The 26,667-nt window shown below is 36.0% G+C and overlaps 1 protein-coding gene across 8 annotated transcripts in view; it reads left to right on the top strand.

The window, feature by feature from the left end:
- Positions 1-25,177, top strand: part of LOC6645994 (potassium channel subfamily T member 2) — a 72,788-nt gene extending 47,611 nt beyond the window's left edge. For 2 of the 8 annotated variants that reach the window (XM_023177971.2, XM_023177972.2), the window contains exons 2-27: positions 5,148-5,227; positions 5,595-5,694; positions 5,775-5,973; positions 6,031-6,105; positions 6,165-6,248; positions 6,312-6,406; positions 6,495-6,678; positions 8,292-8,555; positions 8,679-8,857; positions 8,948-9,088; positions 9,980-10,129; positions 10,352-10,617; positions 13,987-14,307; positions 14,696-14,846; positions 15,474-15,974; positions 17,212-17,317; positions 17,397-17,612; positions 17,806-17,969; positions 18,029-18,140; positions 18,218-18,403; positions 18,464-18,670; positions 20,854-21,036; positions 21,455-21,660; positions 22,324-22,660; positions 24,392-24,580; positions 24,641-25,177. In XM_023177971.2, the coding sequence (XP_023033739.1) occupies positions 5,148-5,227; positions 5,595-5,694; positions 5,775-5,973; positions 6,031-6,105; positions 6,165-6,248; positions 6,312-6,406; positions 6,495-6,678; positions 8,292-8,555; positions 8,679-8,857; positions 8,948-9,088; positions 9,980-10,129; positions 10,352-10,617; positions 13,987-14,307; positions 14,696-14,846; positions 15,474-15,974; positions 17,212-17,317; positions 17,397-17,612; positions 17,806-17,969; positions 18,029-18,140; positions 18,218-18,403; positions 18,464-18,670; positions 20,854-21,036; positions 21,455-21,660; positions 22,324-22,660; positions 24,392-24,580; positions 24,641-24,943 (4,999 nt within the window). In that variant the 3' untranslated portion in view covers positions 24,944-25,177. Of the gene's footprint in view, positions 1-5,147; positions 5,228-5,594; positions 5,695-5,774; positions 5,974-6,030; positions 6,106-6,164; positions 6,249-6,311; positions 6,407-6,494; positions 6,679-8,291; positions 8,556-8,678; positions 8,858-8,947; positions 9,089-9,979; positions 10,130-10,351; positions 10,618-11,447; positions 11,523-11,600; positions 11,823-13,986; positions 14,308-14,695; positions 14,847-15,473; positions 15,975-17,211; positions 17,318-17,396; positions 17,613-17,805; positions 17,970-18,028; positions 18,141-18,217; positions 18,404-18,463; positions 18,671-20,853; positions 21,037-21,454; positions 21,661-22,323; positions 22,661-24,391; positions 24,581-24,640 lie in introns of all 8 variants that reach the window. The other 6 variants (XM_047010319.1, XM_023177968.2, XM_023177973.2 and 3 more) reach the window with 6 other exon arrangements.
- Positions 25,178-26,667: the final 1,490 nt, after the last annotated feature.

The following is a 26,667-nucleotide window of genomic DNA, read 5'->3' as shown; positions in this document are numbered from 1 at the left end:
CTTTGTTTTAATTGAAGCAAAGGCAATAAATTGCAGCTGCTGAAGCCAAAGGGCTCCATGGCAAGAAAGACAAATTTAAATTAGAAAATGTTGGGTGAAAGAAACACTGGCAGACAAATTGAGTGAGTCCAGTCAGTCGCTCAGTCTAGCCACACTTAAGCACTCTGAAACTGAGATAACCCCACAAGGCTTAACCATGATTTCTATGCTGTTTTTTGTTTGTCTCCTCTTCTCTCCTTTCAAATGATGATTTTATGGACTCTCGACTTTCTAGGTTTGCCTGATTTCAACTGTCATTCATCATTCATGTCACTTAAATTTGTTGGTGACTTTTCTTATGTTTTTTTGTGGGCTTTTTCACACAACAGAATACATAAAATCTCAGAAGTCATGACATAATCATATCAAATATACAAATTGTTTTATTGATAATACAAAAAGCAAAGTCAAAATGATGACATTTTATGTAAGATTTATAATGCCATAGCTTTGGGGCATAAGTCTGTCTTAAAAGAGGTTAAGAACTTTTTCTTACTTGTTTTTTCTGGAAACTGTTCATAAGTCTAATGAGGGCAACAAGGTTTTTGTTTTAAGATAAATGAAATACATAAATTTCTGCTGTTGCAAAACCTATGAAGAATAGTTAAATAAATGTTTATACAATTGTTTTGTGTTGTATTACGAAAGCCATTTAAAAACATTTTATCTTTTTGCTTGTATATTAAAAATTGTTGTTGGGCATCAAAATGATTTTTATCGCTATTGAATACTCAGCGGGGGATTAACAAATACGTTTTTAATGGAAAAATAACGAAAAATATAATTTATAGTTAAAGCTCACATGAATTCATGCATTTTAATTAATTGCTCATGTTCGAAACAATTTCAAAAAGGAATTAAGAGTGCAAAAACGACACAAAAACAACAAAAGAAAAAGTGCAAGTGAATGAAAATAAAATGGCCACATAAAATGCCAATTTTCCGTGTCTTTTCCGCACCTCATCTACACACCCCATACATCTTTTGTATGTGTGATATTTTTTTTTATTTTCGTCAAGGTAGCCAATAAATTTATTAAATGACCAGAGTAGAAACAAACAAAAGGCGGTAAACAGGCAAAACCCACACTGTTACACACACACACACACACACTCACATACACATGAATTGGAATAAAAATCATGTAAAACATGGTAGAATGTGTGTATGTATTTCCTTTACATGTGTGTCTCTCTGAATGTGTCTGAGTGTGTGTGTGTGTGTGTGTGTCCCTGTCCTCAATTGCGTGTTCAAATAACAAATTAATTGCAGAAAGCAATCAATTTTGATTAAACTTGAAGCGTCTATAACAACTCGACTAACTGTCAGCTAAAGTCCTCAACTTACTTTAATTATTTTTGAAGGCAAGTGCAAGAGCAATGACTAACCGATACATATCAAATAATTAAACGTATTAAAAAAAGCCCTCCAGTTTATATAAAATACTAAACAATTCAATGAATGACAAGCTAAATCAAAGTTAAATACAAGCCAATGGATCATTTATTATGCAATATGGCTGGCAATAGTCGCAATTCATCGTATAATTGTCTATCGTCATGGGACTCTTATGATCGCATTCCCAGGTAAGGCATAAAACGCTAAAGTGTGTCGCTGAAATTGTTCAAATTGATTTACTATAGATGAAAACTCAATTTAAATATTATTGATTATTTTTTATTTCAAAACTCACACACAACACACAACACGAAATGTGTTGGAAAAGCATTTAAGTAGCTATCATAACTTGATTGCGATGGCAAGTGAAGAAGTTCCAACCCGACAGGCGGCAGCAATCGGCAGACAACGGGAAACGGAGGCGTCTCTAATCGAATCAAGTTGAGAACTAAAAGCTTATGTCCTCATAGAGAAAAGATAGTAAAAGCAAAAAGAACTTAACTTAGCAACTTACCAAGTTTGCCCCACAACCCCCAAATGAAATTCAACTCAAACTCAACTTCAAAATAATGCTCTAAAAACTATGCTACACATTTTTATGTGTACAATTATTGGTTTAACCTTTTTGTGGCACTTTCGTTTTGCGTAGCCCAAAACAGTATGCTATGAAAAATTCAAGCTGCTCTATTATAAAAATAATTGCTTTGAATTTTAATCACCTTTATTTTTTGTGGGTATTAAAATAAATCCTTTCAGCATTTCTTTCAATGCAATTCAACCAATAGAGTTTATTTTAAATAATATAAAATATTTAACAGGAATGCCAAATTTATCTTTTGTTTTTGTTTTTAAATAATTTTTGTTAAAATTTAAAGCTTAACTTGGTTGTCCATCATCTTTAAAATGGATAGCAAGAAGCTTACTTAAAGATTTTGGGTGTTTGTCGTGATTATATGATATATCTGGAGCATTTTCTTTAAGGAGCTCTTAATTTTTTTACGACCCGCAATCAAGACAAGCCAGCACTTAAGCTATCATGGGTATAACCAAAGCGAAGGCTATAACTGGCTATAAGACGAAAAGTGTTTAATGACCAACAAGACGATGGCGGCGGTAGTAGAAGTTCGAGTCGGCCTCATCAAGCGTGTAATAAATATGAAAAAAGCTAGCAAACAGCAAGCAAAACTCTTTAGCTTCGTTTTTGTTCCCACTCACACTTTTGTGGGGGTTCGGGGGTTTGGAGATTACATTGTATGTGGCCTAACAATGGACCTCCAGGTTGCGAACAGGTACTCCAAAGTGACGTTGTTCTTTGATTTTGGTTTTCAATGTTTCTGGGGCCTTTAAGTTGTTCCATTTTAAGTGAAATTTAATCAAGTTTGTAATCAAATCTGTTGCGACTCTAATAGAAATTTGAGACGCACAAGAGTAAGTAAAATCAAATTTTTAAGAAAATCAATAAAAAGGTAAGAACAATGTGTAGAAGTAGCTTCAGGAAAAATTGCTTATAGCTAACAGAGAGAAAGAGAGCAGGAGAGAGGGCTTTAAATTCAATATCTTGCCTGTTTTGAGATAATCAAATGACAATCATGATGATGATGATAATGATGATGGCCAAGATGATGAAAATGAAGCAACAACAAAAACACATTAGCGCTGACTCTGTTAGCGCCGAAATAAGCAAACAGGCCAAAAAGTGACGAGAAAAGTGACAAAAAAAAAGTGTGCCAAAATATTTGTTGTGGCTTTTGGAAAATGTTTCAATTATATTTATTCAATTACATTTTAATGGCTTTTTCCTTACCCAAAATTTAATTGAAAAATAGTAGAAATAAAGTCACTAAAAAGTGTAGCGAAACGAAGCGAAGAGGGAGATGAATGACCCCTGGCATAACCGCAAAGTGCGCAGCTTTTTCCAACTCCACCAAAAATTTCCGAGGTCAGAGTTGATTGTATGCAACGGCACGTTGTGAGTTTTAGCCAGTACTCTATAACTGATTGGTCACTTGTATGTATGTATATGTATGTGTGTGTCTGTTTCTGTGAGTGAGCAAAAAGCTGCTCGTTAATTTCACCACGCGCTGCAGCAGTCGTTGCCCTTCTTTAGCCTCTAAGGTGCCATTGAGCCACTGCCGGGAGCACAACTACTTTTCTCATTGCTGTTGTGTCTAGGCGTGCATTAACCTTGACATGAATATTCACAGCTCATAAATGAGACAACAAGAGAAAACTAAACTTAAACATTTATTCTTATAAGCCGAGACATTTCACACACACACAGACACAGACAACAGATAGAACAAGACAGCAGAAAGGTGACCCAACACAAAAAACTAGTTAATTGAATTGTCCTTTTGTTCTTGACCAAAACGATGAACAACATCATCCATTTAAAGTGTGGCCAAGGCTCTTTTAATTACTCCAATACCCCCGGCCCCATCTTCCACTGCTCATCTACACTTCTCAGACAATCTATTACTGAAATCCATTCATGTCATGTGCAGTCAAGTGTTTAATGTAAGTCTTTGACTGGAAACGCTTTCAATTCTCATTTTGTTTGTTTTTTTTTTGGCTTTTTCTTTGCTGAATACTTGAAATTTGAGTTAACTGCAAAGAATAAAATTCGTCCTTTGACTCTTGATGGTAGCCAATAACAATTGCAACAAAATAAATATATAAAATGCATCCATTTCGTTGTTGATTGCTTGATTTACAATGTTCAGCTACAGAAAGAGATTTATTTTTATTGAAAAAATGGAAATGAATGAGCTTGTTTAAATTTAAAAAGATTTCTATATAAATTTTTATTGATCTCAAAGTCAATGTGGAATAAAGAAATATGCATAAGTGAGTCTCCAAAAAGTATGCTGCATTTTTTGTTTTTCCTTTATTAAAAACATTGTTTACTTTATTTTTGATAGGTAAATTTAAAGGAAAAAGAAACAAAATATAAAGAGCAATATGCATAAGCAATTTTTAAGTATTAGGTCATTGATAAAAATATGCATAGAAAAATCCCAGCTTATGACAGCTTAGAAATGGATGTTTTTTTTTGAGCTGACACAGTTTTAAGTACATTCTTCAAGGTTCTCATTAGCCCGTGAAACATTGAAAGGTTAATATAAATAAACAAGACTAAATGGTGTAAGATGCAGATCAAGTTTTCTGTTTATTGTATTGTACCAGTTATTAGGGTACCAACTGTTTGAAAATATTCAAATTACGAGGCACATGACGGGTCTGAACTACTTCTATTCACGCCAAGTTAAATGGATGCGTTATATGGTCTATGTTTACCTCATTTTCGACTCAGCCAAAAGTGAAATGTGTTCCCTGTGATATTTGCCAGATGCATGTAAGTACCTATGTATACGCAAAATGTCTTTTGTGTCGTTGAATGGCAATAACGTGGCTGCCTATCACGTGTCTTGGTCGTAACAAGTTGGGTGACTTCTGACAGGACAGAGGAGACAGGAGTCGGTCGTTGCAACGCGCTGGGTAGTCTCTGACATTTTAATACTTGTCTGCAAGATGCTGCGAACTGCACGCACTAATAGAAATTGCATTGCAGCTTTTGAGGGAGTTTCAGGTGCCATGGTGATACCTTTTTTTTTTTGTTATCCATCTTTATATAAGCTGATCAATTGCCAATTGATAGTTCTTATACGAAATAAATGTTAAATTTGATTTATTTTTTCTTTTCTTTACAGAGTTCGTGTGGAGTACTATGTGAATGAAAACACATTTAAAGAAAGACTGCAATTGTATTTCATTAAGAATCAGCGTTCAAGTAAGTAGAAGAATAATAATTTCAACTTGCTCACTTTTATGTTAATTACAACAAAAGCGTATGAAGAAAACTAGAATTTAATTGAATTTCATATATAGAGACGACAACAACAACAAAAAAAGTGAATTTCGATAATCTTAAGTAAATATTGATTTGACCAGCCAGAGAGAAAATACATGTAATTGAAGAGGCAAATGTGTTGGGGGGTAAAACGAGGGCTGATTGGGGACTCGTTTGTGTAAACATTTGGTTAACCAGACACATAGTAATTTAGTTACCTGACACAATTTTCCGTCTTGCCTTTTTTCCTTACGTTCTTGTCCTTTATTTCTTTCGTTTTCTTTTCATTTCTTTCTCTCTTCAACAGGCTTACGCATACGAATTGCCGATTTATTCCTTAAGTTACTGTCGTGTGTTCTCTACATAATACGTGTGATATTGGATAAAAATCCAACATTTATAACATGGTAAGAACAAATTATGAAGAAAACTACTTTATCGATTGGTTAACTCTCTCTATCTCTCTCTCCCCATTCTCTCTGTCTAGCTATGGCTGCGAGGTGGCCAATAAGACAGAGTTCATCATCTCAGCCAAGTTAACTGAAGAAGAATTTCAAGAGAATCCCATTATCAATTGGGATGCCATATTATGGGTTAATCGACCCACGGTTTTATGGGTTCTGCAATTACTCTTAGCCATGGTCTCCTTAACGCAATCTTTGGTGCTCACATATCTAGGCTATAAGGTGATACCCATGGCATATCATAGTTATATATCAGAACTATAACTTTTACTATTGCAGGGCAACATTTGGCAGCAAATTCTATCATTTCATTTTATACTAGAATTAGTTACGACAATACCTTTTGCTTTAACGGTAAGTTTTCTTTATAATTACTCAATTTTTGGAATATTTCTAATACATTTTCTTATTAGATTGTTCATCCTCCATTACGTAATCTATTTATACCCATTTTCCTTAATTGCTGGCTGGCCAAACGTTCTCTGGAGAATATGTTTGTAAGTTATTAGAAATATTTTCATTGGATGGTTATTTTTAATAACTTTTTTCTTCTTCTGTAGAATGATCTCCATCGAGCCATGCAAAAATCTCAATCAGCCTTATCTCAACAATTGACTATTTTATCAGCAACTCTTTTGTGTTTAGTTTTCACTAGGTGAGTGTAAAATTCCAAGTCCATTTGTTCAACAACTATATCGTGTGTGTGTGTGTGTGTCTGTGCTTTTTTATTGTTTCTTTTTCAGCGTCTGTGGCATTCAGCACTTTCAGCGAGCTGGTCATCGGCATTTGAATCTCTTTCAGAGTACCTACTATGTGGTTGTGACCTTCTCCACAGTGGGTTATGGTGATTTTGTTCCAGACATTTGGCCCTCACAACTTTATATGGTCATTATGATTTGTGTGGCGCTGATTGTGCTGCCCACACAGGTAAGTTCAAGCTCCAACCCTACTATCACATTTAATTTCTATCAATATTTACACACACACACATAACACTGAGAGAAAAACTATGCCGCAGTTGGAGAGGAATTTTCCTCTTCTTTATTATTTTTTATGCATCAATTCTTTCTCCAACTGTATACAAAGTTAAGTGAGTAAAGTCAGTCATTCAGTCTAGGACCTACCATTAGGACTAGTTATGTCCAGCCATCCATCAAAATTGTTATATGTATATAAAATAGATGAGACTAAATCAATCAATCGATATTAATATGAAGGCGGGATAGGATGAGGGACATCAGCATCCATTCTCTCTCTCTGTGTGTGTGTGTTTGCCATGTTGGAACAATTTGCAAAACAATTGTTTTATATCAGCGCAAAAACTAACAACAACTGAAGTCAACTGCCATAAACCGAGGCAAACAATACACAGAGCAAAATAAAACAAAAACCAGAGGGCCGGGGCTAACTTTGACCGCGTCAAAGTTTGTATACCCTTGCAAGTTTTTTGTGTAAAAGGTCTAATGTTTGCGAAAGAACGGCCTACAATCTTAGCATAGGAAATAACGAACATATTGATCAAAGTCACTGTTCACCACCGATTGTTCCTATGGGAGCTATATGATATAGTCGCCCGATCTTAATCAAATTTGGCACAGTCATTAATAGTTATGCTAAACTGAGAAATATAAATTTTTATGACAATTGCTTCAAAAGTAACGAAGTAATTGACAAAAGTCACTGTTTTCGAAAGATCGTTCCTATGGGAGCTATATGATATAGTCACCCGATCTTGATCAAATTTGGCATAGTCGTTTATATGTGTAATTAACTCACCAATATTAAAATTCACGACAATCGCTCAGAAAATAACGAAGTTATTATGAAAAGTCACTGTTCGTGACTTTGCCATTTGTATGGGAGCTATATGATATAGTGATCCGATCCGGCTGAATCCGAGATATACAACGCCTGCAGTATATACAAGCCTACATGCAAAATTTCAGCTCTGTAGCTCTTACGGTCTAGGAGGAGTTTGCGTTGATCCAGACGGACGGACGGACGGACGGACGGACGGACGGACGGACGGACGGACGGACGGACGGACGGACGGACGGACGGACGGACGGACATGGCTATTTGAACTCGTCTCGTCGTGCTGATCAAGAATATATATACTTTATATGGTCGGAGATGCTTCCTTCTATGCGTTGCACACTTCTGACCAAAATTAATATACCCTTTTTGCAAGGGTATAAAAAAGAATATATATGCCTGGAACGTTCTAGAGATTCGCGACATATGTAGGTAGGGAGGTTGGGTGCTCTGGGGCAAGTAAACTCACAACAAGAGCATCAATCAAATGGTTTTTCTGCACTAAAACTTTGAAATGTGTTGCAGAATTTATGACTACGAGAAGGCAGGGCTAAAAGAAGGGCAGGTGTGGGTAGAGGGTAGAGGAATTTTAGGATTGACCAACAAGTTGACTAAATTTTGGCTAAATTGTTGCACACCCACAAACCGGAAATGTGAAGGCACTCAAATTTAATTGAAATTATTAATGATTCCCTCGCCATACTTTCCACCACACATTTCAACAGTTTGAACAATTGGCCTTCACCTGGATGGAGAGACAAAAACTGGGTGGCAGTTACTCCTCACATCGGGCACAGAGCGAAAAGCATGTTGTGGTCTGTTCGACAACTTTGCATGCGGACACCATAATGGACTTCCTCAATGAGTTTTATGCCCATCCATTGCTGCAGGATTTTTATGTGGTCCTATTAAGTCCCATGGAATTGGATACAACAATGCGAATGATACTGCAAGTGCCAATTTGGGCTCAACGTGTGATCTATATACAGGTAAAGCACATACACATCTAGAGTAGATTGATTAAGACAAACTGAAGCTAATTGTCAATATGCCCTGTGGCCATTTGTAACCATCAATAACCAGCATGTTTTTTGTTTTTTCTCCCTTTGAAGGGCTCGTGTCTCAAGGATGGCGATTTGGCACGAGCCAGAATGAATGAGGCTGAGGCTTGTTTCATATTAGCTGCACGCAATTATGCTGATAAAACTGCTGCCGATGAGCATACAATTTTACGATCTTGGGCTGTTAAAGATTTTGCACCAAATGTTCCCCAATATGTACAAATTTTTAGGTAAGCTTCAAAAGTTGCACCTTCTTTTCCCTTTTTTTCTTTTTCATTCTTTGTTTTGCAATTTGAATTTAATCGAATTCAATCTGACAGGCCGGAACACAAGCTGCATGTGAAATTCGCTGAGCATGTCGTCTGCGAGGATGAATTCAAGTACGCCCTGTTGGCCAACAACTGCACTTGCCCGGGTGCCAGCACCCTAGTCACCCTATTGCTGCACACATCCCGCGGACAGTATGTATACCAATCCCCCATCCCCTTTTTCCCCTCTCCCCTTTCAAACTAAAACTCTTTCACTATCAATGGCCCAGTGGCTGCCAGGTCAACTGTTAAAAGTGAAAAAAAACGAGAAAAAGGAAAACGAAATCAACTGAAATTTGATGTCCTTGCGTCATTCATGTCATGTGGGTTGGATGCGTCACACTTTTTCCTTTCGTTCTTTAACTTGGCTCTTTTTTTTCTTGTTTGTTGAGCAGTCTTCAGCGTTGTCATTCGATGGTGGGCAGCTAATTTAGCATTTCAAATGGCATTTCAACGAAAGCATTAAATACGCGCTGGGGTAAACCCCAAGAGTAGTTAACCCATTTTAAGGGAGAGCCCTAAAAATAACAAAAAAAGAGTAACAATGCCAAACTTTGTTTAGACAAAAAACTTTTTGTGACTTTAAGTCTCGAAAGGGATATAAAAGGATTAAAATTCAACTTACAATTAGTGTCAATGTCATTTGTTAGAATTGTTTAGATAAGCAACATTTTGTTATAAAGAATCAACAAATTACATTTTGAAGTTGTGCAAGCTTTTGAATAATTGTGACTTATTTTAAATCATAAAAGTAATACCAGAGAGAGTATAACATAAAGATCAGTCAAAATCTATTCTGACTTCCTCCAAATGAAAGAAAATAAGACTCATTTAAAGGATATTAATATGTGATAGCTGAAAATTTGCACTCCTATGCAATAAATCGTATAATTCTACAAGGCTTTAATATTTTCCTGAAAAAAATAACTCTCAATGATAATCCGAGATTTTTTATTCCTGATAAATGAAATGTATCATGACTATTTCCTTTATCAAAGCTATTTATAGGTTTAAATGACAAAACTGTATTTTTTTTTGCTATAGGGAAGGACAACAATCCCCGGAGGAGTGGCATCGTCTCTATGGAAAATGTTCGGGCAATGAGATCTATCACATTGTTCTTGGTGACAGCCGTTTCTTTGGCGAATATGAGGGTAAAAGTTTCACCTATGCGAGTTTTCATTCACATCGCAAGTAAGTTAAAATGAAAATGTGGACACAAAAAACCCAGTTTTGCGTATACAAAAATAAGTTCTTTTTTTTTTGTTCATTTTGAATGGCACGTGCAGAAACATACATAAAATTATAAACATAAATTTTATGCAAAACTTCACAATTTCGTTTCGGTTTCGTTTTCTTTCTTGCCCAACTACCCCGCCCACCCATCATCTCTATACAACTTTCGATACTGCTCAGATATGGCGTGGCCTTGGTGGGTGTCAGGCCGGCTGAGCTGCCAGAATTCTATGAGGATACCATTCTATTGAATCCCGGACCAAGGCATATAATGAAAAAGGATGACACGTGTTATTATATGAGCATAACCAAGGAGGAGAATTCGGCATTTGTCGTTAATCAAAATCAAACAGCGGACCCAATGTCGGGCACAACTAAGGAGACAAGTGGCGGAGTATCTGGTGGAGGTGGGACATCAGCTTCTTCTCAAGCGGCAGCGGCAACTGGTAAGATACAAATGAATGTGTTTTAAAGAGTGAGAAAGAGAGAGAGAAGAGAGAACAAGCGAAAGAGATGGGACACACGAGCGTGTTGCTTTGAATGATGTTTTTTTTATGTATGCTTTTAGCAACAAGTTTTTCGCTGTTGCTCTTACCTCTACTCCCACTTTCTCTCTCTTTCTCCCTCTCTCACTCTCTCTCTCTCTCTCGTCCCTGTCTTTTTCCTTTTCTCTTACTCCTCCCTCTATCTTGTTTAATTTTTGAGGTTATACATTTCTTCTTTTAATTTATTAAACTCTCTTTCCATTTTGTTCTTGAATGAAATCAAACAAAACAAAACAAAAAAAAAGAAGAAAAACGTAAAAACGAAAATGCTTTCAATGTGTTTTGCCATCTTTTGTTTGAGTTTATTTCTCTGGAAAATTACTTAAAATTATTAAATAAATTAGTCCTTTTGACGAAAGGACCTCCGCTTTGTTATGTTTTTCGTTTTCTGGTCTTTTTGTTTTCTTTGTTGTAGACATTTTCTAAGCAGAAACTCTTAGTTCAAACCCAAAAAAAACTGACTATATACTACTCACTCTCAAAGACTACAGCTTAGAATTAAATACGTTTAGATTTTTAGCAGGGAATGTAAACGTTATAGATCGGAAATATGGATAATTCTCTATAAGGTTTACATTTCCGTGGGTCTTAGTCCGTATAGTTTAAATCACACACAACTCAATACACCTATCAAATACCACCAATATATACCGTGATAGATATATATGCATATATGTATGTGTAATATGTAGCCAATACAACAACAACAACAACATCAACATTACCAACAGCAACAATACCAACAACTACAACAACAATAAGCACGACTTTCACATCATCAACATTATTATCAGCAACATCAACAACAACAATAACAGCAACAACTCCATCAGCGGCAATGGCAGCAACATCAGCAGCAGCAGCAGCAGCAGGAATAGCAACATCAGCAACACCATCGGCAACACTAGCGGCATCCACGGCAATTGCACCAGTGCCATCTGTTTGTGTTCGTGTGCCCCACAGTCCCACAACCAGTTATGAGAATGGCGGCATCTCTGCCACCGCCTCAGTTAGTGGCACACCTTTGAATTTGCAACCGTATCCGCAATTATATCCGCCTATGCAAACACCAAACGAGAGTAACGAGTTTGCATCACTATTTGTGCGTGAGTGTAGAACACCATCCAAACCAACCAAACCAACCAACCCATCAACCAAACCCCGAAACCCCCCAGAGAACTCCTCCAAAATAAAACAAAATGAAGCAAACACACAAAAATATCACCCACTCATATTTTTTTTCCTAAACCCCACTTTACTCTTATTTATTTTCACGAAAGTTGCCACTTAATCCCCTTCCCGCAGAGAATTACACAGAAAATAATTTCTAGGTCATCAAATTCTTAAATATAGGTTAATATATAAATAATTTAAAAGACAAATGCCTTATGCTGACTCAGTTGGTCCATAAGAAGTTTTTGTCTCCCTTGTTCACTTAATTCACTTTTCAGTTATAATCCACAACTGGTTTAAGCTTTCAATGAATATCACTTCATTACAAAATCCGCTAATGAAAGTTTAGATTATTATAAGTATAGGATAAAGTTGTAAACTATCAACCTAACTTTATTTTACAAACACTGGCAACTAAAGCCTTCGGCTTAGACGAAAACTACATCCATATACTAGCCTGGGATTCGAGCCCGGCTCCTCGTTGTTCTGCTGCCCAAATGACTGCCACTTAGACAACACATCTACCGAGAACTGCAGCTTAGATATATATTGGAATAAAACCTGATTGTATTCTGTTGAAATTTCAAATTTCACTTTGTGGGTCACTTTATGTTTTACTTTTCTTTAAAAATGTATTTCAAATTGAGAAGAACAAAATCCTCTGCTTGTCCTAAGCAACATAATCAAGAACTTTTCAAAAAATAAAGAAGATCGCTTAAGTTTTTAAATTTAAGCTGTTAACTTAAAAAATGTATCTTTAATGGAGCAAACAATGTAGTTTTTCATATCTGCCTATTACAGCAACGACTTTTTAGTTGAGGTTGAAGTTGGAAAAATAAAAAAGAAGTTTTATGATCAACAAGGTGAAACATATAAAAAGTAAAACATTTTCTGTGTAAGACTTTTCAAGGTTCTCTCACTTTGTCTCTATCTCTAACTCCTTTTCTGTTTCTAACCCTTTCTCTGTCTCTTCTTTTCTTCTGCCATTATATATGGATCACCCACTCCTTTTGTCTGTCTTTAAGTTTTATTATGCATTTACTCCGCTGCCATCAAAAACCATTTCCGCTACTACTCACACTTGGAAACACACACCGTAGACACACACACACACACACACATGTTCGCACATAGAAACCACACCTTGACATATACCCGAACCACATCCGGCGCATATATCCGGCAACCACTTTGCCCGGTTTTTTTTCCCACACTTATACATGTGTATGTATATATATACATATATGTATGTACATAGATATGTTTTACATACAAACACCATCTGTATATGCTTTTTATTTTGCTCTTCTTTTTCTTTTAACTTTTCACAGTGTTGCTATTTTTGTGTTTGCTTCATTTTACTTACTTTTTGCCATTTGCCGCTTTGCATTTCTTTCACCTTCTAGTCTTTGTCTCTGTCTTCTTCTCTATGTGAATGTAAATAGATGTATCTGTAACTTTTTCTATATCTTTCGACTTTGTTTGTTATCTTGTTGTTGTTTCCCGCCTCCTAGTTCTCCTCCTTCTACCAAGTGTGCATGTCTGTCTCTATCTCTCTCTATCTCTCAGTGTCTCAGAGTCGGTGTCAAATTGTAAATGATATGCTCAGCTCACGCAACAATTAAACAAAAACAAAAAACAAAAAAAAAGCAAAAATGAAACCCTGAACGGAAAAAGGAAATACGGAAAACTAACGATACAAGCGCAAAGACGCGTAGCTAAAAAAGAAAAACTTTCAGCTTGTTGCGTCATGCTGAATAATTTTCCTATAACCACGACCTTCTCCGCCCAAAGACCTTTTCTTTTGAGCTTGTAATTAGAAGGAAAGTTAATACCTGCACGTTAACCAACTAATCAAAAAAAAAAAAAGCCGAAGTAAAAACCGTTGTTGGCCGGCCGAACAATGAAAGGACTTTTAATGAGCACTTTTACTCTAGCTTTAACCCGATTTTTTCCCCTTTTAATTCTGAATCAATTTTTCTGTATAGCAAAGTGAAATTAAAATTCTTAAAAGTAGTTTTTAATTAAGAAAAATATTTAACCACAATATTTAAAAATATATGTTTAAAACGCTTCGATTTTTTTCACTTTTCTTAGCCGGCGATACACCGACAGCTGTGATAATAGCAGATTCCAAACACAATCTTAAGGACACCACAGTGACGCAGCAGCAGCAGACGGCAATGGCCACAACCACAATAACCACCACAGCAGTGCCATCGAGCAACACTCTAACGGGTGGAGGAGGAGGTATGGCCAGTGGTTCTAGCGGTGGGCTAGGAGTTGGTGGTGGTCACAGTATGGGTACTTCATTAACCGTTCATCCCGCCACATTAAGTACCACGGGCAATCATTTGGATGTGCCCTTTGGCAATAATCCTAATCTACTCAGTCCCGATGTGCTCAATCAACGTAGAGGTAAGTAGAGTATTAAAATAAAGTCATTCCTCGATTATGAAATTTGTGAATAATACAAGTCCATAGATTAATAATTGCATGAAAACAAATAATTCTTCATCAATCTCGACTTAAATTTTTTATGCGACAATTAAAAGATTACAAATAATCGATTGTTGTTTATCGTAAGATTATTCGTACCATCACTATGAAATATCGATCTTCTTTGGAGCTGATATCGTTTTGCAGAAAACTTTTTCATAGATCGATTAAGTTTTCGACAAATTTATTTGGAATCGAAAATTTGATCTAATCTGATTGTTTCTTATAGATATATTTATGAAAGTTGCATTTGGACTAACTTTAATGTCCTTTTATACTCTAATTTATATTTTCTTCACGTCTTTAGGAAGTAGACGACCTTCTATATTGCCTGTGCCCGATATGTTCACATCTTCATCATTTAGCATCGCTGGCAATGATGATGGCGAAGAGGGTGATGAAAGCGATGATGAGATTGACGATGAGATGCCTTGGCGTTCGCCCTCAGAGAAAATTGCGTAAGTTTTTATAACACTCTTGCAAAATATTCTACAAGAACCTCTTATTGTCCCCCTAATTAGACACTCACAAACTCTAGATATATAAATATGTATATGTGTAAGTGTTTTTAGTGTGTGTGTACACTTTGTACATTTCTGTATATAAATCTGGACCTTAATTCTATCCGCATAATTTCCAAACTGTGTGTGTATGTCTGTGTGTGTGTGCGTAACGCTAACTACTATTTATTTACTTATTAAATAAATGTCTCTCACTAAAACTATAACTGTACGTTTGACCACCTTCTCTTGATTGTACATACATATAACATATACTTACATATATCTAACTTGGAGAGTATATACAACTTCTGTTTGATCCTTTAAACGAACCTCATGAATGTTCTTTGTGATTTTGAAAACTAAATTATACAGATCATTCGAAGATTGAATCAATTTTCATTGAATGTTGTCTTAGAGCACCAGCAACCAATAACTAAATAGTGATTAGCTAGTTATCCCCACCCACCCTACACCCTACTCCCCTCACTTAGCCCCCCTGTCTATGTACACACATATACTTACTAACCTACCCTCCGAAAACGCACTAAACCACCAACTCCTACTCCACCACTCTCGCCTCAGTTGCTTGGGCGGGCATTTTCCACAATCGCGCACCTATTCGCTCATCATGAGCTCTTCGGAAGATTCTTATCATCAAACCCAAACCCAACCGCAACAAACGCCGCCTGGCTGCTCCTTTTGCACCGCTGTTGCACCACCGCTTCCTATCAATCCCACTGAGATGCGACGCCGAGCAATGAAGAAAAGTTACAGTTGCGACAGTGAGAGTCACTACCACCAACAACAACAACAACGTCCAGTAGTGGGCGGAGTGGGGAGTCTGGGCTTGGGCTTGGGTGGTGGTGCATTGGCCATGCTGGCGGCACGTAGGCGACAATTGCAACGGTGTTGCTCGTGCAGTTGCTCCACCACAAGCACCAGCACCAGCACCTCAACCACTACAACAATGTCGGCGACAGCGGCGGCGGCTCAGTCTCAACCAAATTGTGGATTTACATCGAGCAGTTCGATTCTTGAGACGCATCGAAAGTTGCGTCCGGTTTGGGTCGCCGATTATTCAGGGTAAGTTGGGTACACATAGAGAGAAAAGGAGATAGAGAAGGGAGGCAGATAAAAAAAGAGATAGGCATCAATCATTGAAAGAGTTGTCCTATTTCTACTTGTTGTTATTGTTGATGTTCATGTTGTTGTTGCAGTTGCAATGTTACTGTTGCTGTTGCTTTTGTTTGCATTCAGCCCGCAGGACATGTTTTAATGACTTGGCCAAGGCGCGCTCTAAATGCTTGGCCCTGACGTCGTTTACCTTGCTGGAAAATGGGGAGAAAAAAAAGAAAAAAAACAAAACTGTCACTACTTGAGATTTGTCTTTGTTGTTGTTGCTGTTCTTGATACTGCTGCTGCTGCTGCTTTTGCTTATATTTGTTATTTACTTTTTGGTTTTCCCGTTCTGCATTCATTTTTTTTTTTGTTGTTTTTGCAGAAAACTACTTCCAATTCCACGTCTTGGCTAACCCCCCAAGCAAAAGAAAGATAAACTTTTTTGGTCGCTCTTTGCCTGTGCAATTAGAGTCCTTTTCAACGAAAAGGGGTTACTACTACTACTTTGGAAAATGTTCTGTCTATTCTTCTGCTCTCTGTCTCTCGCATTGACTGCATGTGAAAACTCTCAAGCCACCCAACCATTAGCCCACCGCCAACCACACCCACACTTTGTCACCAACTCCTGCAAAAATAAAAGCAGAAAAACAACATTTAACCATATTGCTGTTGTTATAGTAATACTTTTTAGTCGTAGTTTGTTCTGTGTGCCTTTAATTTTGTTTAAATAAAAGCTAACAAGATACAAGGCCAATTTTTTAAAAAGTTTGGCCAATTCATATTGAAATCAGTAGAATGTATATGTATATATATATCAAATGAAAACTCTTTTACATATATGTAGAAATATAAATCTCTACAATCATAAAATCTTATCATAATTTTACCCAAACCAAATTAATCACTTTTTAGTTACATATGTATCCATTAGTTTCATTTTGAATATAGGAGTTCCATTCAATTTCCCATTTCATACAATTGTAAAGCTAATCCTTTGCGTTTTCTTTTGCCTGTTATGTTGTGTTTGTTGCTTGCTTGCTTTTCCGTCTCAATTTTACTTAGACCAACACACACGCGCCTGTCATTTCCCCCACTTTTATTTGTTCCTTCCATCTGGGTACCTTTTATCCTTCTGTCCTCCTTGCCGTTAAGACCTGTCCAGAGTAACGAACGCATGTGTTTACACCTTCTACATTTGCAGCATTGTCAAGGGATTCCCACCAGTTTCGCCTTTCATTGGTGTCAGTCCGACGCTTTGCTATTTACTGAAAGAGAAGAAGCCCCTCTGTTGTCTGCAATTGGCACAGGTAAGTGGCTGCATTCTCTGCTCGTCTGTATATAGCGATTCCCATTACCGGGTACTTGATTTTCGACTTCAATTTGCAGGTATGCGAGCATTGCAGTTATAGGAACGCAAAGGAATATCAATGGCAGAATAAGACCATCATATTGGCGGCCGATTATGCCTCAAATGGCATATATAATTTCATTATACCATTGCGAGCACATTTCCGTTCAAAGACCTCGTTGAATCCAATTATATTGCTATTAGAACGACGACCCGATGTGGCCTTTTTAGATGCTCTATCTTATTTTCCATTGGTAAGTAGTTGATACACGATGAAACTGAACAAATTTTAAACATTAATCGAAAAATTTAATTTAAATTAAAATTTATAATGAATTAAAAAATGTATTGAACGATGAATCGATTAATGCATTAAACAATGAGTTGAAATATGTATATTGATATGAATTTACTAAAAAATGGATTGAAACTTGAATGCATTTGTAGGTCTATTGGATGCTAGGCTCAATTGATTGTCTAGATGATCTTTTACGTGCTGGTATTACGCTTGCCGAAAGCGTGGTGGTAGTCAATAAAGAGCTGTCCAATTCAGCTGAAGAAGATTCCTTATCCGATTGTAATACAATTGTAGCAGTTCAGAATATGTTCAAGTAAGTGCAATTATAATTACTTTTGTCATAATTCATTAGTGTATCGCTTGTTTTTTCAGATTCTTTCCCAGCATTAAAAGTATTACCGAATTATCACAGAGTTCTAATATGCGTTTTATGCAATTCCGAGCTCATGATAAGTATGCCCTGCATTTGAGTAAAATGGAAAAGGTCAGTAGTTACACTTACACCCATAAAACCCTTATGCAGTTATGTGTAAGCTAATTTGTCGCTCACTTTACACGCAGCGCGAAAAGGAACGCGGTTCGCATATATCCTATATGTTTCGTTTACCCTTTGCCGCCGGAGCGGTATTCAGTGCCTCCATGCTGGACACTTTGCTGTATCAGGCATTTGTCAAGGATTATGTTATCACATTTGTCCGTTTGCTGCTGGGCATTGATCAGGCACCGGGAAGTGGTTTCCTTACCTCGGTATGTGTCACCTTAGATGATGTGTACTTGGCATGGGTCTTAGTCTCACTTTCTACACAGATGCGTATAACCAAAGAGGACATGTGGATTCGGACTTATGGGCGTTTATATCAGAAATTATGCTCAACAACCTGTGAGATACCAATTGGCATTTATCGCACTCAAGATACATCGAATGCGGATACATCACATGTGAGTAATTCGCCGATCGAACGATGGGGACCCTTCTCGGCCTTCAGCAGGCATTGTGTGCGATTGCGTCCATCGGTGAGTCCAACACAAACAAAAGGCAAATGTCAATTGAGTTTTAGGGCCTCAGGTTTTCAACTTCGAAAGTTTTGTCTTTAACACTAAACTAACTAACTAACTAACTCTTAACTCACATCACTCTGTCTGTCTCTCTATCTCTCACATAATTTCCACAAAAAAAAAAAAATATATCAAACATAACTCTTAGCCTGTCTCAAACTCTTAACTCTTACTTTAAAAAAATAAATATACATACCTACTTCTTTCTCTTGTTCTCTCTAAGTTACGCTTTTGCGTTTCAATTAGGTACACATTCAATTCAAAAAAAATTCCCAAAACTAAAATGATATTTAACCACTCGAGGCCTAGACTTGAACAAAATTGGTTCGATTATGGTTTTGATTTTAATTTCAAATTTAATTTGAATTTTAATTTGTTGATTGTTTTCATTTTTCCTTTCCTTTTTGAATTGATTTCTATATATCACACGCTTACGCTTCGATTTCAATAAGTATCTACTAACTGCATATGAGTCTGGCGCGAACTAAACTTTATACATATATATATACATACCACTTTATATATCATATATACGTTATTTTTCTCTCCAAACTTTTAAAGGTTCTCTCAATATATAGAATTTTAAACCCAAGAATAAAAAAACCAAAAACAAAAAAGTAGCCTTTTTCGATTTCAATTTCCGATTCGATTCCGATTTGTGTATATACATATAACTGAAAGTCTATCAAAGTAGTTAAAACAGTTTTCTTCCTTTACCCCGCCGTTCCCCTTTCTCAAAAAACGGATTTTCATTTACGCTTAATCTTAATCTTAGCTAAAAAAAAAACAAATTCCTTCCGCATATTCATTAAACGACAAATTAAAAGAAAGAAGAACAAAAAAAAAACACAGTTGACCAAGATATATACATTTTTTTTATAATAAAAAATTAAGCTAATTGATTTGCGTTTGTATTGGACTTGACCTAGGCTTTATATATATAGAAAGAGAGACATCTATATATATATCGCACACGCAGCACGCAGTGAGTTTCCCTTCAGAGAAAAACAAAAAAATAAAAATAAAACTAAATAAAAACAACAAAAAAAAAAAGAAAAACATTAAAATCAAATCAAATGAAAGTCAAACATTTCATACAAAAATAAAAAAAAATTATTCAAATGCTTGAATGTGATTTTTCGTTTTCTGACCTCTTTTTGGGGTTTTGGTTTTTTCTTTGATTTAGAGATAAATGTGTGTGTAGATTGCTACCGCCCTCCTACCTCCCTCCTCCGCTACCCGGCCAGCACACCTGCCCAAGTAGTTGTAATAGTTTGTCTCCCCTCTTCCTCATTTTCCCCCTCTAACTGCCCTCATATTGGTTCTCTGCGTGATTCTGATGCATGTTTGCTTTTAATTTTGTAGCTTATTTGCATGTCAATTCGTTTAATTAGCTGATTGCACTTACTTGTTGTACCGAAAAAAAAAGGATTGAGACAAGGTCACCTATCTATTCATTAAAATGGTCTAAAATTTTTCCCATTTTGCTTAGAAATTGTGTTCAAAATTGTGTTTTGTTTCGAATTTTCAACTCAAAACTGAACTGAAACATCTTATTTAACTTGAAACTAATTATGGTACATTCAATTAAGTACATTTAAAAACAAGTTCTGTTAACTTTTGAAATTTTTTTGAAAACAAAATTAGATTTTACTATCAACAGCTTGCTAAAAGGCACTTTTTCAAAGTATATATAGCTTTATATATATTTTGTGTTTTATATTTTTTCTTTGATTTAGTGCAGCTTTAAGCTGAATTTTCATTTCGCCTTAACTTTTCGTATGATTTTTTTTCAAAAAGAAACAAAACAAAAGAATAATAATAATAAAAAAAGACAAAGAAAGTAAACTTTTTTTGTATACTTACATGTTTTTGCTTTTAGTTCGGTAACCGCATGTTTTTTTTCTTCTACCAATACACATTAAATGTTTACATTAACCTATGGCCACACTCACTCACACATACACACACACACACACACACACCGAAACACGCACACTGAGAAGAATTTTACTTCATTATATGCTTACTAATACTCTCACATCTGCCCATTTCAATTAAAAATCAATTAAATATGTAAATCATTTCATCGAAATTTGCATACACAAAATCAACCAATGAAAAATTACTCATACGCCCAGTATGACGAGGAAACTGGAACACCTGATTCCACCAAGGATAGCAGCGAAATGCTGCGTGGTGTTACCTATCGACCACCCTCATCCACAGCAGGTGCCAGCACCAGCAGCTTTCGGCATCAACATCAGCGACAGAAATCGGTCAACTGTCTGGCTGGTTGTACATCGGAACGTAAAGGATCATCCGTAAGTAGCCCCGATGATATGATGATAAAATATCAACATGCAATTTATAAATTACTATAAAAAACGACCAAATACATTCAGTAGAGAGTGAGAGTACTTAGCTCAGGTAGGTCAACATAGTGTTTGGCTTTTTCCTGTTTTTTTTTTTTTAATTACAGCATGAAATTAGCATGAAATATGAGATGAAGATGACCAATGCAATTCAAAAGGGATTGGCCCCCCGCCCACCACACCACAACCACCATCAAATCGTTGTCATCCCACCATCCGCTGCACATAAATATTCTACTCATAACAAGAACAACTAACTAAACCTTTCAGACTAGAACTGATGACATATAATTTTATGTTTTGTTTTGTTTTTTATTAATCTTTAATGATAATCATTTTTTTTTTTTGGTTCTTTCTCTATTTCTAGTATTCGATTAATTTGGCTGATGAGGCTCGTGATAATCATGCCCAGCAAATTGAGCGCGCTGAGATAGCTAATTTGGTGCGTAGTCGCATGGAATCACTTAATCTGCCCACTATAGATTATGATGATGTTAGCGAGAAACGAAATCATTTGTCCTATGTGATAATCAATCCAAGCTGTGATCTCAAGCTGGAAGAAGGCGATCTAATGTAAGCTAAGAAAAAAGATTGCATACCATCAAAGAATCTAACTTCGGCTATGTTGAAGTTTATATACCCTTGCGGAGTCCGGAGTTTTAATACATATAAGTATTTAACCTATAAACTCTCATCATCACTCTGTCTCTTTCTATTTGTGCTGTGTCCAAGAAACACAAGCAATCATGTAGTAATGCAGCGCTGCGGAAGTGTTTTAACAGAGCTATAACTGCTGAATTTAAGCGTCCTGTTTATCCGATCTGTTTTAAATTATATGAAATTATGTTTAACATTAAAAACTACTTAAATACTAAATTTGGTAGAGTAACTCCAACTTTTTGACCGATTTTACCCACACATATGTTATGGTGATCCGTTCCAAAAAGTTTTTGTAAATGTCGGGCAATAAAATATGTGAATTTGACCTACGTCTGACCCAGAGTGCATGAGATGGGTATATTAACTTGTAATGCTGAACAAGAATATATTTACTTTTTAAAGTTCAAACGGACTTCTTCACCTTGTTGTACTCTCTGCAAGAGTATAAAGAGAAAGTGTAAACACTTTGAAACATGATTTACATTTTGATTGCATTCTCTTAGACCACAACTCAATGAAATTGAAAAACCTAATTAACTTTCTCTCCATTCTCTTCTTCTCTTTCTATGTGGCTAGCTATTTGGTACGACCTTCACCATTTTCGGCACAAAAAACCTTCGAACGTCACAATTCGCGACGCAAATCAAACATCTCATTTTGTTCCAATATCAATTTGGGTGGGCCACAAATGAGCCAAATGACCAATACCGCCGTCGGAGCTGGTTCGCGACGTGGTTCCGGCATTGCCGGTTTGAATCCCATGCAAATGCAGAGTGTTCAAACATTGGCCGGGTATGGATCAACTAGCCAGCGCACACCGCCGATGCAGCAGCAAATTAAATCGAATTCTCTTTCTCTACCCGACAGTCCGACGGTGGTTGGCTCACAGCGCGGCAGGAGTAACTCATTGCGGGTTGGCTATTATTACTACTACCTACCTAAACTACTTACCTACCTACCTACACCCACCCACATCTATCTACACACACACATACACACACACATAAGCAGACACATGTTTTTCCACCAAACTCTATCTGTTTGTTTGTTTGTTTCACGTTCGTTTGTTTCACACACACACACACTCACACACGAGATATATATATCTTGCATTTGCATTTGGCTGGGAATGAGAATGTTTTGTCATTTCTAATTTATTCAAATCAATCAAATGTACAGTTAAATGAGTGTCCAAAAAATTTAAATGAATTTCCAGCCAAGTGACGAACTAGTTATAAACCAAATCATGGGCGTAGCCAGGACTATATCAATTGATTGACGCATGTTCCTAAAATTACCGACTAAAAATGATAACCTAATTTTGCGCTTAGATAAAATTGATTGTAGATAATGGTTTTTGGCTTATCGTTTAAAGTAATGTCATCACAACCAGTTAATTAGTTTAGAGAGTAACACAAACTCAAATGAGACTGAAGCAGTTTGGTTTTTGAGTTATATGTATATTTCTTCTTCACTTGGGTAACCAAGATTTTTCCGTATAAGTTTTTAAAGCATATCTTGAGGCATAAATCTTAAAAAGTTTTAAGAATTTAAGGTTCGAATAAACTAAGTCTTAGTTCTTGAGCTGCTTATAAAGCATAAAAAATATGTCTTCATGATAATTCATTCAATGGCCACTATTTATGAACGAATCCGAAGAGTGTCCCGTTAAAAATCAGTTTCTATAGAAAGTGTTTCACTTGTTTTTGGCTCTTTTTACAATCAACTTTCGAGAATTCAACGTGGTCTTGTAATTTGCATATGTCCTCATACTGATACTGTGGCAACAGTGAAAAGTATTGCATTTTTAAAGTCAAACAAATCTTGATTTCCTGAGTCTTACAAATAATATTCCGTTTAGTGCGTCGCACTTAGATTTTGTGGGATTTTATACTCTTGTTTGTGCGACTTAAGTTATTACGAAAATATGTCACACTTTATCTGATATCTTTGATTAAGCAGACGACCTAATTCAAGCCTCTTAAAAAGGTGTTTTTTTTTGCAAAACTTAACCTTCTTAGCTACGCCCAGAGTTAATATTTAATTTGCTTTATTTGATTTTACTAAAAAAATTGGCTGTTAAAAATGATGATAAAAAAAAAATTTTTAGAAAAAGTATCACCTAGTAACACACACACACTTGAAAAAAAAAACCCTTAAATAAGAGCAACTGCAACAACAATAGCCACAGCCACAACAACCCACAACTAGCTGCAGCTGCAACCACAGCAACAATCAAGCAACAACAACAACCAGTATAACAACAACAACAACAAGAGCAACAACCAGTTACCATTCCATATCAATAGCACGCACGCTAAAGGATTAACCACAACATCACGTTACGTTACGTTCGTTCGTTGTCTATCATCATGGGTCACATGGGGTGCCCGCCCCCCAACCACCACCCCACGCCCCTATCATCATGTGTTTTTTTGTTAATGTGTTTTAATTTCTCAATTAGCCAATTTGTATTTTTGTATTGTGTGTGTAAATGTGTGTGCATTATTGTGTGTGAATTGATTGAATTTAATTCGAATCGATCATATTTGAAAGATGATAATTATTTTCAAATTATTCCTCTTCTACTGGGTGGCATTTCCATTCCCCCCGTTTTTCTTTTGTGTTTTTGGATCCATTTTAGATTGACAATGATATACTACTGCGACGGTCCTCATCCCTGCGTCAAGGACTGCCGAATGTGGGCGTTAGTCATGGGCGCAGAAAATCCTCGCTAGAGGAAATCGGCATTAGCCATTTTACAACTCTAATGCAGGCAACGAATCACAGTAATCCCATCAAGATCTCGCTCAATGGTAGCATTGGAATGGAGGTGGGTTTTCGAGATGGAATCTAATAATCATTTAACACTAATGTTCCACTCTCCATGTAGAATCAAATTTCCCTACAGGTCACACCACCGGAGGAGCCAACACCTATATTGGGTGTACCATGTGTGGTGGGTGGTGGTCCTGGCGGTGGAATAAATCCCTCTGCCTTGGGCGGAGGCGGCGGTGGAATGGGCGGCGGTAGCGGTGGTGGTGGCGGCTCTTCCCTAGCCATCAATACAGCTGATCTGGGTCCAGGACCAAGTACCTCAGGCAGTGGAGGAGGCAGCTCGTTGCAGGCACAGGATTCGCTGACCCAATCGTCGCAAGTCTCTTCGCCGCAGCATTTACAGGGCACGATTGTATGATACAACCTTATGTGGGGTCGACGACTCCGCTCATCCATGTCGAAGAACAAATGGATATAGAATACGGCCAGCAGCACGCACAGACGAAGAGATAAATTCTGAGAGATATCCTTCCTGCCTAATCCCCCCTCCCCTGAACTGTCTGTGGCGTGGCTGTGCAATGGCAATAGATAAATATACAACTAAGATATTTGTAGTTATATAGAAAGTAGATCATAGTGAATCAAAATGCAATTTGTTCTTATTTTCATTCAAAAAAATTAATAAGGGAAATTCTTAAAATCAAATTTCAATTGCCTAAAATAACTTTCGTTATTTTGAAAAAAACCAATTAACAAAATTCTTCCTCTATTGGCAAAAATTTATTTCTCTAATTTTTGTAATTCTAGCATTCATTATTTGTAGAATATATTAAGAGAGACAACAAAAACAAAAACAAAACAAAAAAATATAACAAAAACAAGCGATAAATGTGTTTTGGGAACAACAAATGTAGTTAAACTATTGGATTGAAAGAAAATATAGCTAGCTATACTTATATATATACACACACACACATATACATCTCCAATATCGGCAAATAATTCTAAGCTAAAACCAATTCATATCCCCTTCTCCAGAACAAAGAAAAAAAACAGGCTTCAAAGCATATAGACATAAATATTAGTTAAGCTAACTTAAACTAAGAACTAACTAAGGAACCACACGAATTCACTTTATTTACTTTCATTTCACTACATTTGTTTTAGTTTAATGAAAAGGTGCTATTAATGTCTTTGTACTATACACAAACAAAACAAAACAAAAATCCCACAAAATTGCAAACTAACAAAATATCAGATACATTTTTTGTAAATTTACGAAAAAACACAAGAAACAAAAATTGTGAAAAGGTTTTCATAATATTGGAACGGGCTTTGGTATACTCTAATGCTTTACATAACAACAACAACACAAATAATTTGTATATATAAACATATAAAAACAAAAAACTTGAATTAAGAACCAACTGCTATCTGCATTAAAACTAACTCACTAACTATTAGTTAAAAAAAAACTACAACGCAAAAACCACAATTATGAAAACCAAATAAAAGTATATATATTAGTAATTAGAAACTAGTGAATTTAGTCAACTAAATTAAAAAAGAAAATAACAAAAAAACAGAAATAAGTAGTTGGTTCCGACTAAAATGTACCAAATTCAATGAGCTATAGAAAACCCAAAAGAGCAAATAAAATTTTGTAGTTCGCATTAGAAGTACCTACATATAAAATATATATAGAGATCAGATCACCTTAAAACATATTAGAAATGCACTCAGTTTTATAAGCGACATTTTACTCAACGAGGGAATTAGAAAACTAAAAGGAAGAATTATAGAACGACAGATAGAGAGAGAGAGAGAAGGTAAAATAAAGTGAAAGAAAAATGCATTCCAGTGTCTCAATAATGAAAAAGAAAAAACAAAACAACCTAAGTTAAACATAAGCTAGCCTAGCAGCACAAATGGAAATAATATATAATAGGTATACTTTATATATGTATACTATTCTATTTAGTTTAAGTATAACAGCAACCGAAAATAGATCAAATTGATGTCTCAATGTACAAATAGAAACACATTGTAAAATTAGAAAACAACAAAAAACAAACAACTAATTACAAAATGTATTTAAAATGAAACAAGGAAACAACAAACAAAACAAAAAACACTAGCTAA

The sequence above is a fragment of the Drosophila willistoni genome, assembly GCF_018902025.1.
Source record: "Drosophila willistoni isolate 14030-0811.24 chromosome 2L unlocalized genomic scaffold, UCI_dwil_1.1 Seg72.1, whole genome shotgun sequence".
Lineage (NCBI taxonomy): Eukaryota > Metazoa > Arthropoda > Insecta > Diptera > Drosophilidae > Drosophila > Drosophila willistoni.
This window is presented reverse-complemented; position numbering and strand designations above follow the sequence as displayed.